We start from the raw sequence: 14,207 nt of genomic DNA on the forward strand, positions 1-14,207 counted from the left end.
GAAGCAATGGAATGAAACTGAAAGGGAGAAGATACAAATTAGATATTAGAAAAAACATTTTGACAGTAAGGGTGATCAATAAGTGGAACAGGCTGCCACGAGAGGTGATGAGTTCTCCTTCAATGGAAGACTTCAAATAGAGGTTGGACAGACATCTGTCTCAGATGGTTTAGTGAATCCTGCATTGAACAGGTGCTTGGACATGATGACCCTGAAAGTCCCTTCCAACTCTAATAATCAATAATTCTATGAACAGTCATTCAGTGCTGACAGAGTCCCTTTAATACTTTTTCACAATGCAGTTTTGGAATACAAAAGACAGGCTGTAACTACAATCAATATTGTAATATAAGCAATTTTGCCAAATTCCTAACATTTATAAAGATTTTATTTTTATATAGATTGTAAAATGATATTTAAAATGAGAATATATCCTTTTACCTCCCACCTATGGGGCCCGCACTGTCACAGACAGGAGATTATCAGACGCGGGATCTATCACGTAAACCCATCAGTCACTAAAGCTCATTTGTAGTTTGATAATGAAGTTCCTGTGTTTATCAAGGTCTCAGCCACTCATTGATTTTTGCTGTCTGTCAGGAGTTGTGAATTCTGGACAGAAAATAAACCTTGGAACTTATCCTGGTTGCAATCAACTGGAGTCACAACTCTTGGTTTGTAATGAAGAAGTCACTTGTGTCATGAAATTTAGAAATGTTTACACAGAAAGTGAAAGGTCACGCTAGTCACCTATCCAGGGTCCTGGATTAATTTCCTGCCAAACAACCTTATCAGATTTACCATGTATTCTGGATTGTAAACTGCCTTGTCAATCTGATAGTTACATTACTAAAAGGGCATTAAAGTGGTATTCCCATCTCCAATATTCTATCCCTATATGTTGTAGGTATAATAATAATATTCGCAAATTCATCCTATTAAAAGTATAGTTCTTCTGATTCACCGTCTCTCTTACCCATGTGCAGGGAATTGCAGTAGCTTAGGTACCCATGGTTATGAACACTCATATAGTGACAGTTAGTTGCCAGTGGTCATAACCATGGATATTTAAGCTACTGCAGTGCCCTGCACATGAGGTAAGCAAAATAGTGAATCAGAAGAACTATATACATTTCTAATTGGAGATATTTGCAAATATTATTATTGCACCTATTACATAGCAGGAAAGGATCTTGGATAAGGAAATAGTTTACCCCTTTAAACTGTGTTTGTATATTAAAAAGGATGCTATCATAAAAAAATGAACTATTATTTAAATCAGAATTTTGTGTTACACAAATTTGAAAATAAAATTTGGCAATTATTTTATTGTTTACTTAAAAAAAAAAAACCGAGGGGTTTTTATTTACACTCTTACTTCCTGTCCTCTCAGGAAGCATTTTCAGCAGGCTCCTTATCGTCAGAGGCAGGATTACAATGACAGGTAACACCTCTATATTCAGTTGATAACACAGGATCCAACAGCCACAATAGATAATTTCACAGCTTCAATACAAAAGATAAGGTCATGGTCCGAACATTGTGAATATGTACAGTTACAGTCATATTCTTAAAAAAACAAAGTGGCCACAGTGAAAATTGCAAAAATTGTATTGCTTATTTTTAATATAGATTGTGATTAAAAAAAAAAAAAAACATTGTTAAACATTTTAAAAACGTTACATTTAACACAAAAACCTGACTTAATCAATAGGTCATTTTCAGATTATCGCTCTTTAAAACAACTCCCATTGTCTCAGTATTTCAGTAAAGGCTCTCTTAGGTTCAGTAAGTTCCCATGATGATTTTTTTGAGTGGCAGCAGGAATTGGCAGCGCTTTTGACGCAGCGCATGTTCACTGTGTCCAAAGCGCTGCCAGCTATTGATCGCAGGTGACTCCACATGTGATCACTGAACCGTGTGGATTCACAGCGTCCAATACATTGTACGGGTGAAATTTCTCTTGCGGAGACTAACGTCTTGAAAGACGCGGCACATGTTCGTCTCCACGGGTGATCCGTGGGCGTTGGTGCATGCATAGTGGACATGGGATGTCTTGAAATCCCATCCACTACGCTGTAACATCTGGATGCTGCAGGTTGAATGCTGCACAAGTACACAGGGTCCAACTCGCAGCGTTTACCGATAGTGGGCACATACCGTATTTTTCAGACCATAAGACGCACTTTTTCCCAAAAAATTTTTTGGGGAAAGTGGGGGGTGCGTCTTATGGTCGCAATATACTCACTGGTGCGGGTGCGGCGTGGCTCTGTGGTGTGGTGGTGGCGGCGGGCTGTGCTCCAATGCAGGGGCAGCTGCTCTCTGGTCTCCGTGGGGGGGGCTCCGCCGGCATTTCCTCAAAGCCTGGAGGCCCCCGCACATCCGTTGCTGCCAAGTTACGATGGCCTCCGGGAACATGGACACCGGGAAGATGGCCGCCGGTCCGGGTACGGCGCATGCTCAGGTACAGATCTCGTCCCGAGATCTCGGGAGATGAGATTTAAATCTCGGCAACGAGATCTCGTCCCGAGAGCTCATCTCCCGAGATCTTGGGGCGAGATCTGAACCTGAGCATGCGCAGTCCCCGGACCGGCGGCCATGTTCCCAGCATCTATGTTCCCGGAGGCCACCGCAACATGGCAGCAACGGATGTGCGGGGGCTTCTGGGCTTTGAGGAAATGCCTGCGGAGCCTGCACCTGAGCACAGCGCCCCTGCACCTGAGCTCAGCACCGCAGCACAGCCCACAGCACAGCGCCCCAGCACAAGCACAGTGCCCCCAGCACAGCACGGTGCTCCAGCACAGCGCCACCAGCACAGTGCCCACAGCACAGCCCCCCAGCACAGCAACGTGCCCCAGCACAGAGCCGCCACCGCACCAGCTTGGGATGGGATTTCTTAGAGGCCACCGCACCAGCCTGGAACACCGAACGACCCCTGTGACCACTCCTCCCCCTCTGCCGGATCCCTTCCCTGGTAAGCTGAATTCGGACTGTAAGACGGACCCCCATTTGACACATTATCTTTTTTCCCTATTTTCCTTCTGAAAATTTGGGGTGCGTCTTATAGTCCGATGCGCCTTATAGTCCGAAAAATAAGGTACCCTTCAGTTCAAGCAAAGTGGATGAGAGTAATAGAAATCTCATGCCCACTGGGCATTTTTTTATGCTGTGGTGTGTTTTTGAAAACCATAACAAGTCAATTTCTCTTGCGAGTAACGCTGAGCTTTTGCGTATTTTCCATAGAACTGAATATATAATTGGAACCGGAAAAGTTGCAGAAAAAAATGCATACGTGTTTTCAGTGTTTTTTGTTTTTTTTTTTTACACTAAAAGCACATGTGATCCACACGTGACTATATCAATCAAGGTTTGTCAAAGCCAAATACCAGGAAGAATCAAAAACAAAGTAGCTTCATTGTAACCATATCATACCAAAAAAAGACAAACGCAGCGACAAAATCGCAATAAAAACGTGTCGAATAACGCAGTGAAATAAACTGCAGCATGTAAATTCTGCACATTTTGGCAGTGTTTTTATAGCTAAAGAAAGCAATGAAAAGTGCAGAAACACTGTAAAAATTAGCAAATAAATAAACTGCCTTATTAACTCCACAGCCTTTCTCCAAGCTTCACATCATGCTTGCCAAAACTTTTATATGCATTATGGGAATCTGTCAGCAGGCTCTACCCTCCTGAGGTGTTTACATGTGCATGTTCGTCATAAGGGCCGTTTACATTTAGCGATGCACCAGCCATCCGACCCGGTCAGGATCGCTGGTGCACCGCTAAATGATCGCTAGTGAGCTGTCACACAGGCAGACCTCACAGCGATGCAGAAGCGACGCAGCGCACGATACTCACCTTTCACACACAGCGATCCTGACGTCCTCCCGCCTCCACGCGTCGCTCGTCGTCACAGCAGGAAGCCTCAGCAGGAAGCGGACGACGAGAAATGGAGCCGGACATTCTCGCGCGATCAGCGATGGACAGCGGTGGAGCCGGTCGGAGGTAAGTATCACTCATAGCGATATCGCTATGTGTAAAACCCCCTATAGGAAGCGGAGTAACAGGATACCTTGATATCTGCGATCAGATGCATTCCACATTTTTCTTAAATGTAAGTGAGCTTTTAAGATCTATGGGACAGACACTGATCTCCCTGAGAATCTCTCTCCAAAGATTGCTTTAAATAAAAGGGGGCATTACCAGTGTGAGACATGTACTGACTGACACTTTGCTCTCATAATCACATCTAGATCACTGAGAACATTACACACAGTACAACAGAAGTGAACCGTGTCTCATAAACATTTGCAGCAACACTTCTCTTCTACCAGTGCTGTCAGCTCTGCTGCAGAGCTGTGCCAGATTATAACTAACACAGTACAGCAGAACTAAACATTACCTCATTACAAACACAACACATTTACAGCTGTCTTCTCACAGTGCTGTCAACTCTGCTGTACTGCCTTACACCCACACTGACTGCTCGTGAGATGGTTGCTGAAGCACTATTAGATGACAAATTATACTGCAAATGTTTTTTGCAAAGAGACAAACTTCACTTCTGCTATACCAAGTTAGCGCTGCTGTACTATGTCATTTCTGACCTTACTCCAAAGCTGTGTGCGATTATGATAGACTGTCAGCCATTACATGTCTCACAATTGTAACACTTCCTTTCATTTATAATAATCTCCTGGAGACAGATTCTCAGGGAGATCTTAACAAAATGTGAATTTCTCTTTAATAAGACATTGGATTGCAGATATCAAGGTGTCATTCTCTTCAGTTTCCAATTACCTGAGTGCCTATATAGACGGCTAAGAGGGTTGATCCTACTGACAGATTCCTTTTAGTAACACTTCAAACCTGTAATAGCTTATAAGATTCTCTTTTTCACTGTGAAATATTCACAAAAGAATAAAAACTGTACACTCCCATAAGTCGACTTTGATCATCCATGCATGCCCTTAATATATGGATCTGAATATCTTTCAAAGGTGTTACAGGGATTTGTCCAAAAATACTTTTCAAAATGATAATAGTGATATTAAAAGTAGTATTTCAGATCTTTACCTGCCAATGCATCCTGTGCCTCGAAGAAAGTGCTAAGTCCTCCTTTCACATAAGCAACGTTCCCCTCATTTTTCTTGCTTGCTTGTTTTTTCAAGTTGTTGGCACCTATTTTGAGTTGTTCAAAGCTAGATTCATAATGACAAAACATAAAAATAATACATTATTTGATTAAGATGGTACAACTGCATTATTGCAGAACCATACTGGATGGAATACACAAATATGTCCCATACACTCTTAATGATAATCAGCAATTCAGAAAGTAAACCAGCAGAATGATCATCATGTAACCAATCTTGGTTTACAAGAACTGTTGCCCAGCAGTTCCTTTCTAGCATCTTCCACCTTGCTTGCCATGGGGCAGGTTGTTAGAAGGCGCACATGTGATTATCGCTGCACATCTCCCAAGTTAGGCTTCTTATACAAGGTGCTGTCATACATGGACTTGAATCTATTACTGATTTGCACAACAATCATCAGGGAAAAGATGTTAGCTAATGCACATGTATGATCTTGCCACAATGCATATGTGCGCTATGACCAGGACATGGTTATACTGAGAATTCTCTGCTTCCATGCTTAAAGGGAATCTGTCACCAGATTTTACTATCCCATCTGAAAGCAGAATGATGTAGGGGAAGAGACCATGATTCCAGAGATTTGTATCACTTACTGAGCTATTTGATGCAGTTTTGATTAAATCACTGTTTTGTCTGCTGCCGATTTAGCAGTTCTCTGAATGTTGAGCTCTGTATAACTCCGCCCACACCACTAATTGGCAGATTTCTGTGTTCACTGTGGATAGGCAAAAACCTGCTAATCAGTAGAGGGGAAGGGTTAGACTGTGCTCATGAATATGGAGGACTACACAGCAGCAGGTTTACTAGTCTCTATTAATAATCTCCTGATGAGAAAACTGTGATTTTATCAAATTATAGTAGGCTGCCCAGTAAGTGATATTGCTGGAATCAGGGTCTATGTCTCTAAATCATACTGCTCTCTGATTGGTTAGTAAAAAACTGGTCACATATTCCCTTTAAACCTGTTTTTTGACAATAAAACAGATAGAATTAACTGTATGGGAACCGGGAGCTCCAGTGCTAATAGGAACTGGACTTCAAGAAAAGAACCTTGCATTTGAGGCTCAGTGGATAGCACTGCAGCCTTGCAGCGCTGGGGTCCTGGGTTCAAATCCCACCAAGGACAACATCTGCAAGGAGTTTGTATGTTCTCCCCGTGTCTGCATGGGTTTCCTCCCACACTCCAAAAACATACTGAATGGCACGAGCCGGGAGTTGTGGCCCCACTGTGCCACAAACCAGACTACCCTGGAAGGGGCGTGACTACGACAGCTACCTCGGTCTTCACTGGAGCCTCTGATGGTGAGGTCAGGCTTGTGCGGCAGATAGCTCTCGGGTGCCACTCCAGGGTGGTGTCTGGCTGTGGCTGCTGATCCCACTCGGGAACAGGACACCTGGACAGGTGCGAGTGACAAGCAGGCTGACACAGGGCAAGCGGGCACGGCTTGAGACACAAGGCAGGCAAGCACGGCTTGAGACACAGGGCAGGCGGGCACGCGAGGAGACACAGGGCAGGCGGGCACAGCTTGGAACAGAGGGCAGACAGGCACGGTGTGCGAAGGAACAGGTAGGGTCCTGGTCACCCAGCAGGAGCGGTACGGATAGGAGAGAATGGAATATGACAAAAGCAGGAGTGCGAAGTAGGCAGAGCCAAAGGAGTGCAGTTAGTTAGCAGATATGGTGGCACATTATTGTCTACATTGGTAGAAGCTTCAGGAGCTTCTTAGTATCTTCTGGATACAATTCGGGTTTTTGTATCGTCTCTACCCATTGCGGTCTCTCAATGGCTCCTCATGTTGGCCCTATGAACAAGCTACAGTTGATTCCCGCATTCACAGCGTTTCTCAAGATACGTCAACAAGCACAGGTCCTTCTCTTGGTTCTAACTCCTTAGGCCCTGGAGGCTAAGGGTGCAAGGTAGACGGAGCTTCCAAGGCTACAAGGTAGGCGGAGCTTGCAAGGGTAAAAGGTAGGCGGAGCTTGCAAAGGTGGAAGGTAGGCGGGGATTGCAAGGGTGCAAGGTACAGACAGGGAGGACACAGGGAAAGACACAGCAGGGAAAGGAACAACAGACAAAGGATACAGAGACCTGGATATTCTGCCTCCTGGAGGGCAAGCAAAGAAGTACCAGGCAAGTACTCAGACAAGGCTAGGACAAGACAGGGACCAGGATATAAGCCTCCTGGCGGGCACTCAGAGTGAACTAGAACTGCTAGGAGTAAAGCCTCTCAAGGAAGGCAAGACAAAGGACAGGGCCTGGCTTCCTCAGTAGCAAGGAGCTAACTGAGTAGAGACATTGCACAGGCAAGGGTTAGTGGGTGTGGCGGACCTAAATAGTCAAGGGCTCTAGGTGATTGGTCAGGGACAGATTACATCGGTGCACCCTGACTGCATAAGAAGCAGAGAGTTCAGGTGCCGCCCCCCTATACACACAGTCAGGAAACATGGAGAGTAAGCAGGAAAACAAGAGGCATAGCGCATGGAGCTGGCAGCAGACAGAAATCACCACATGACCTGGAGCAGTGAGTAAGTTGGTGTGCGGGGATGGGAGGCCATGCAGTGATGCCAGCAGGGTTGTTACATCTAGATTGTGAGCCCCATTGGGGACAGTGATGATAATGTGTGAAAATTGTAGAGTGCTGCGGAATATGTTCGCGCTATATAAAAATAAAGATTATTATATATTATTATTAAATAATAAAATTGCTCCAGCATGCCAAATCACCTTAGAAGTCCATTTTTGCTAATTATGGAAATTTGACCAGAGTCTCACTGCAATGAGACATTTTGGAAAATATAAGATATTTGGATTGTAGAAGTGAGCAAAGTGTTAAATGGCTGCTATGTAAGAAAAATCAATGTACGTCATCATAAATAGTGGATAGTTGATACTAGCAGATTACGCAGATGGGCCGCCAAGGACGAAATGGAAGTTACAAGTATGTACAAATATTAACAAAATACAGACACTAAAGACAATGCCAAAACTTTCAGAACCTAGAAAAGTGAAAGAATTGTTTCCGCAGTCTGCAATGTCTGCTAAATCAGGAAAGTAGCCTTTCAGGTCTCAAGCAAGACATTTCCTTGAAGGAAAAAACATAGGCAAGAAAAGCAAAACAGAAGTGCCCAGAATACATTTAACATCACGTTTTCATAGGTTAAATACAGGCCAAGAGAGTGGAAAGGTGGCGGAACCCACAGATGTTAGAGCAAAACACAAATGCAGCTCGAGTATATGGGGGATTTTCTACTTATTTACAATGGGTTCTTCGTTATTTTTAGGCATTCTGATTTTTTTTTTCCTTCAGTGGTGATTTGAGCAGCCAATTTCATGTCATTGCGGCTAAAACACCGACATGTGAGCAGACGCTGGACCCGGGGTAGATGAATACCTGCTCTGGTTGTTAGGTTTCATTATAAATGTATTTGGGCTCCACTTTTCTTAAAGTAGAAAACTCCTTTAACTCTGCAATCATCTGATTAATAGGAATACACAGCACACACTTGCTACAATGAGTAGCCACTTTTTAGGACCTGCCACTGTTGGGAACAGAAATACTTTTTATAAAACCTTAAACAGCCCCCCCCCCACCTTGGCAATCCTCAATTAGGCCGAAGGGGTCCAGGAAGGGTTTACAGGTACAGCCCCTTTCTCTGTAAAGCCACATGTATCATGACCAGCACTGTGTACGTCTAATGAATAAAACAGCTGGGACCCGAGTCAGCTGGCTGTCAGATGTATATGATATGAGGTTTCGTGTCTGTGCCGCTCCAGTGCTGTACAAATATAACGTGGTGCTGGTAGTACCTGCTGTTTTGTGAAGGTGTACTGGGAGGGAATGTGATGACACCGTTTCATCCTGGCCACTGGTGTGGGGGTGAATTATGCTTATTATTCTAGAGGCACTGCTTCTTTGTCAGTAGGTCAAGGGACATGAGCCACTGTTTCATGTGAGATTGTCTGTTGACCCTTGTATATTAATTTGTGGAATGCCAGCCGATTACATATTGCATCAGCCCCCTGCTATGTACTAGTGTGCACAACTTGGAGGACAAATATGCAGTCTAAAATAAACAATCTACCCCCACCTTCCACCAATTCTGTGGGACAATGCCCGGAATTGAGAGCTGTGGGATCTAAAAGGGCTCTACTCCTGTCACTGGTATGACTCTATAGTATGTCAGCTCAGGAACCACGGTTCCAGCTGGTGGAACTCAGATCTGCTCCACTGTCCATCACTGAGCCCACAAAGTCGTTTGTCCGAATCAGGGTTCTCCAATCAGGTCACCTGGCCACATACCTTCTCTGTGGGAGCCCGCCAAAAGTGGGGTGCTACTGGTTGGGGTAGATGGCCCTGAATGCCCCAAAGATGCGAACGTTCTAATCCCGGGCAAGTCGGCGGAAGGTTGAGACTGTGATTTGCACCATCTTGTGTACTTGCTGGGAATGTACTTATGTTGCTGACTGTTGGTGATCCAAGAAAGTCTTACGAGAGTGTGGTACTCTCACCCTGTGTTGTCTGAGTAGCATTCTGTCCACGGAAAGGAGTATGGATATTCAGTGGGATGAGCCCTGGCCCGTGCGTTCTGTCTAACGAGAGCCGGGCCAGCAGGTGAGAGCACCCACTCACCCTCGTGTATCCACAGGGGTTACTTTAAATATCACACACTAATTTTTCCAGAACAATTTTACACTTAGTACAAACACACAAGACAGGTCATCACAGGTCCTCCATTTACCTTGCAGAAGAGTGATTTTCTATCAGATACCATGTAGCAGAAAACTTCTCACTATTGAACTCTCCACTCTTCCCAGGAAACAACACCTCAATGTCTGAGTATGGAACCTTTCCCCTACAAAAGTAGAAATATGAGTGAAGATTAAAAAGAGCACCGAGAACCGTTGTAAAATTTAGGCTAAACATAAACATGTATATAAAATACTTTTGATTTCTCTGAAAGATAAAAAGCTTTACTACTTTTAAAAGCTTTCACATTTTGGAGTCCGTCTTTTCTTTCTCTCTCTCATAGATTCAATTTCTCTAAGCATTGGCCCATGCCCACTAGCATTCTGTTAGTTGTTCCCCACGACCTCTATAGGTTCAGCCTCATTGAGATTTTGCTGTCATCTTAGCATCAGGCAACAAACTGTGACTTAAACATTACGGTGAATACCAACTTACTCGCAAATTGACAGGCTGTAGTATGATGCTACAGTGACAGCAAAATCTCTGTACTGCTTGTCAGGACTAAACATGTCCTATCAAACACCAAATGTCAACAGGAAAGGTGTAATACTTAATTTGACCTGTGGTGGCACGGAAGGGAATTTGTACACTTGCTGTCAAGTTACCACACAGATCACAGCAGTGGGGCTCTATGTGTTTAGCTCATAGTTGTGAAGTCCTTCTGTAAAGAAAAAATAAAAGATTGCTGGTGGACGACCTCTTTAACCACTAGGAAGGACTGATTCAGTCCGAAACAAGCGAGCTAGACTACACATATGGGCGCTATATATGGATTTTATTATGGCTACAATAAAACAGTGTCTTATGAAAAACTCCCTAGATGCAGGATTATCTATTTTTCTAGTGATAACCCCTTTAAGGCTGGCGACACAATAGAAATTTAAAAATCGGTCCAATTTTGATGCAGGAGAGTCAGACGAGTATAATGCAAGTGTGATGCATTTTTTATGCGAGTACAATCCGATTTTTCACACCTAGCATCCAATTTACATCAGAATGCAGTGCGATTGCTATCAGACTGCAATGCGATTTTAATATGAGCTTTTACATACAGCAGTTCTCTGTGATTTACACATCGCTATAAATCAAAATACACACACACACACACACACATTATATATATATATATTATACACATACACACACACGTCAGTGACAAATACAATTAGTATAGTGTGTGTGCAAAATTCTGGACATGTATTTGATTCATAAATGATTATTAGCCAGCAATGGCTATGCAGACAGCTGAGGGCTGATGATAATAGCCAAAGAAGGGACCGTGGATAGTGCCCCCCCCCCCCATGGCTAAAAACATCAGGTCTCAGCTGCTCTAGAAAAGGCGCACGTCTAAGATGCGCCAATTCTGGTACATAGCCTTGCTCTTCCCACTGCCCTGTAGCGGTGGCATATGGGGTAATAGTTGAGGGGGTTGAGGTCACCTTTCAGGAGGTTGATGCCCCAAGTTTAGTAAAGGAGAGGTGTCAAGACACCCCTATTACTAACCCCAAATAGTCAAATAGTAAATAAAACAGACACCCATTAAAAAATCCTTTATTTGAAATAAAGACACAGACTCCTTTATTGTTCTTAATTAAACCATACTTACAAACACACCTAATCCATGCGAAGCCCTCGTTCTTCTGTAATAAAAATAATAAACCAACAATTTACCATACCTGTCCGTCTCTCTGTCCCACACCGTAATCCATATCTGGGGAAAATACAGTTTGCAACCTGGATGGTGCTAAGATGCGACCGTCCCGGCTGCAAACTACTGGTGAATGAATGAGATGCTGCCAGCGCAGCCTCAGTGACTAGCGGTGATGTCACTGATTCTGCGCTCCCTCAAAGCCTGAACTGCAGTGACCTCTTGAGCATGGGAAAATGCCAGTTGATTTTCCCACGCTCCAGAGTTCAGTGAGGGTCAGGCTGCCTCTGTGACATCACCGCTATTCACTGAAGTTGTTCTCGCAGCCGGGCTGAACTACTGTGACCTCATCCCTGACATTTTCCCACGGTTCTGAGGTCACAGCAGGTCAGCCTGGTGCGAGAACAGCTCCAGTGAATAGCGGTGATGTCACTGATGCTGCGCTCCCTCACAACACCGGCTTTTCAAAAGGACACCGATGCATAAAAATCAGACAGCAATCGCATGGTAGGAGTGCTGTGTGATTTTTTTTTTTGTCGTACCATTGACTTCTATTACTGGATACGATACGATTTCTGATTGCAATTGCAGCATGCTGTGATTTTTTTCCAGCCAGATCATGATCCGATCTGGAAAAAATACGCAGATGAAGACACAATCATAGATTAACTTTGGTCCGAATTCAATCTGATTTTTTATCGGATTGATTTCGTCCGATTTCACCGCAAGTGGGCATGAGCCCTAAAAAGTTTGATAAAATTAATAACACACTGAATCCCAGCTTTATCCTAGTAGGGAGGGTTAAAGGGTAACGTTTCTCCATGTGGAGATCAGCACGGGGAGACTTATATGTCATGCAATGATCCCTGGGAATTTAAATATGCCTATTTAAAAAGGAAGAGGGCAGGAACTCAAGTGCCACCTATTAGATGTAGCAATCCTAAAAGTCAATATTAACTATTTAAAAGGGCCTTAGCCATATGACTTCGGATAAGAAGCCAAAACCAGACACTAGTTGCAGATACATGTGTACAGGTGTTTGTCTCTCATCAGTGCTACCATGTCATAAGCCTATCATCCAGATAAATTAGATCTCCTGATCTACACTGATGAGAGGCAAACACCCTGAAACACGTTTCTGCAAATGGAGCTTCTGGATTGGCTTCTTATTCTAAATCACATGGCAAGGGTTGATATTGACCCTTAGTATTGCCACCTCCGATAGGCGGGCCTAGAGGTCCAGTCTTTCTTCCCTAAAGAGACGATTTGCAGCTTCAATAAGCACCTTAAAAAGGTAAAATAAGCCTACTTATCTTTTTCCCTTTTTTGCATCATTGCATAACCGCATTACTCAACAGATGTGTAAGTCAGGGGCCTGGGGCAGCCAAGAGATACCCTTTGTCAAATCCAGCAGTCAATGCGATTTCTATAACATATCTGAATAACCCCAAAATGAGATATTACGTTATATAACAGAGCTCTTCACATCAGAAGACTATTTTCTGGAATTCTCCACTTTGCATCCGTAGCAGAAAATTAGATTAAATAATTTGTGCATTAGTCGCAGACAAGTGAACTCAAGTTTCTCTGCTTCCCATGTAGCCCTGGGAATTGCAATGGGAGAAAAGTAACCTGGATTACAGCGCAGATCTGTCTGGCTGAGATCATACACTGGAGATCAGGCCTCCCACATATACATGTTTTCATAGCTCACTGCTGACATGTTCCTCACTGAGAACTTTAACACTCAGGAAAGAAAGGATATGCTACAAGGGGCAATGGGACCGCCGTGGCCAGATCATGTAATGAGCAAAGACAAAACAGGAATCCTATTAACTCCTAACATTGAGCCAGAATGTGCATTTTAATAGAGAGTGGGGGTCTTTACGATGATTGACATCTAATGAATGCAGGCGAGAATAGTTCTCTCTCTCCTAAGCGACTTTTCAAATGATCGAAACTACAGGAGCTGTGGAATTAGGCCTCTTTCACACATCAGTTTTTTGCCGTCAGGCGCGATCCGGCTTTTTTTTGTAAAACCAGATCCAGCAAAATGCAATGCCGGATCCAGTTTTTCCCCATTGACTTGCATTAGCGCCGGATCGCGCCGGATGGCATTGCGTTTCATCCGTTTTTTGCCGGATCCGGCTACTTGTCTCATTCCGGCGTCTGGAAAAAATGGCTACTGTAACGTTTTTTGTCTCCGGCGAAAAAGCCGGAAGCGCCGGATCCGACGCTTCCGGCTTTTTGCTACAATGAAAGTCTATGGGCGCCGGATCCAGAAAAAGACGGATCCAGCCACCGGATCCGTTTTTTTAAGTCTGCGCATGCTCAGATCCAATTGGCCAGCCCCCAGGAAACAGATATAACCTGCTAGATGGATCCAGCAGAAAAACTGATCCGTTTCTACAGTTCTCCAAAATTTATGCCGGATCCGTTTTTTCTAAAAATAGCCGGTTCCTGCCTGACGGCAAAAAACTGATGTGTGAAAGTAGCCTTAGAGAAACTATACATGTCACTGTCTCCTGTACGTGCATGTAATAAGCATGGTGCTGCCTTTACTAATAATTATTTACCATATTGGGACTCTTTTCATAGAATAGTTTGAATTATTATTACAATTTTGCACTTTGTAGTTGAAAATCATCTCTT

At 43.8% G+C, this 14,207-nt stretch overlaps 1 protein-coding gene across 1 annotated transcript in view; it reads right to left on the reverse strand.

Moving 5' to 3' along the window:
- EXOC2 (exocyst complex component 2) overlaps positions 1-14,207 on the reverse strand; it is a 274,558-nt gene that overhangs the window by 197,254 nt on the left and 63,097 nt on the right. Inside the window, exons 4-5 of the mRNA XM_073550138.1 lie at positions 9,900-10,013; positions 5,080-5,204 (exon numbers count right to left, since the gene is read on the reverse strand). Of these exons, the coding sequence (XP_073406239.1) occupies positions 5,080-5,204; positions 9,900-10,013 (239 nt within the window). The remainder of the gene's footprint in view (positions 1-5,079; positions 5,205-9,899; positions 10,014-14,207) is intronic.

Source organism: Dendrobates tinctorius, unplaced genomic scaffold (genome assembly GCF_039654945.1).
Source record: "Dendrobates tinctorius isolate UK_male_01 unplaced genomic scaffold, ASM3965494v1 ptg000163l, whole genome shotgun sequence".
NCBI classification, from domain to species: Eukaryota; Metazoa; Chordata; class Amphibia; order Anura; family Dendrobatidae; genus Dendrobates; species Dendrobates tinctorius.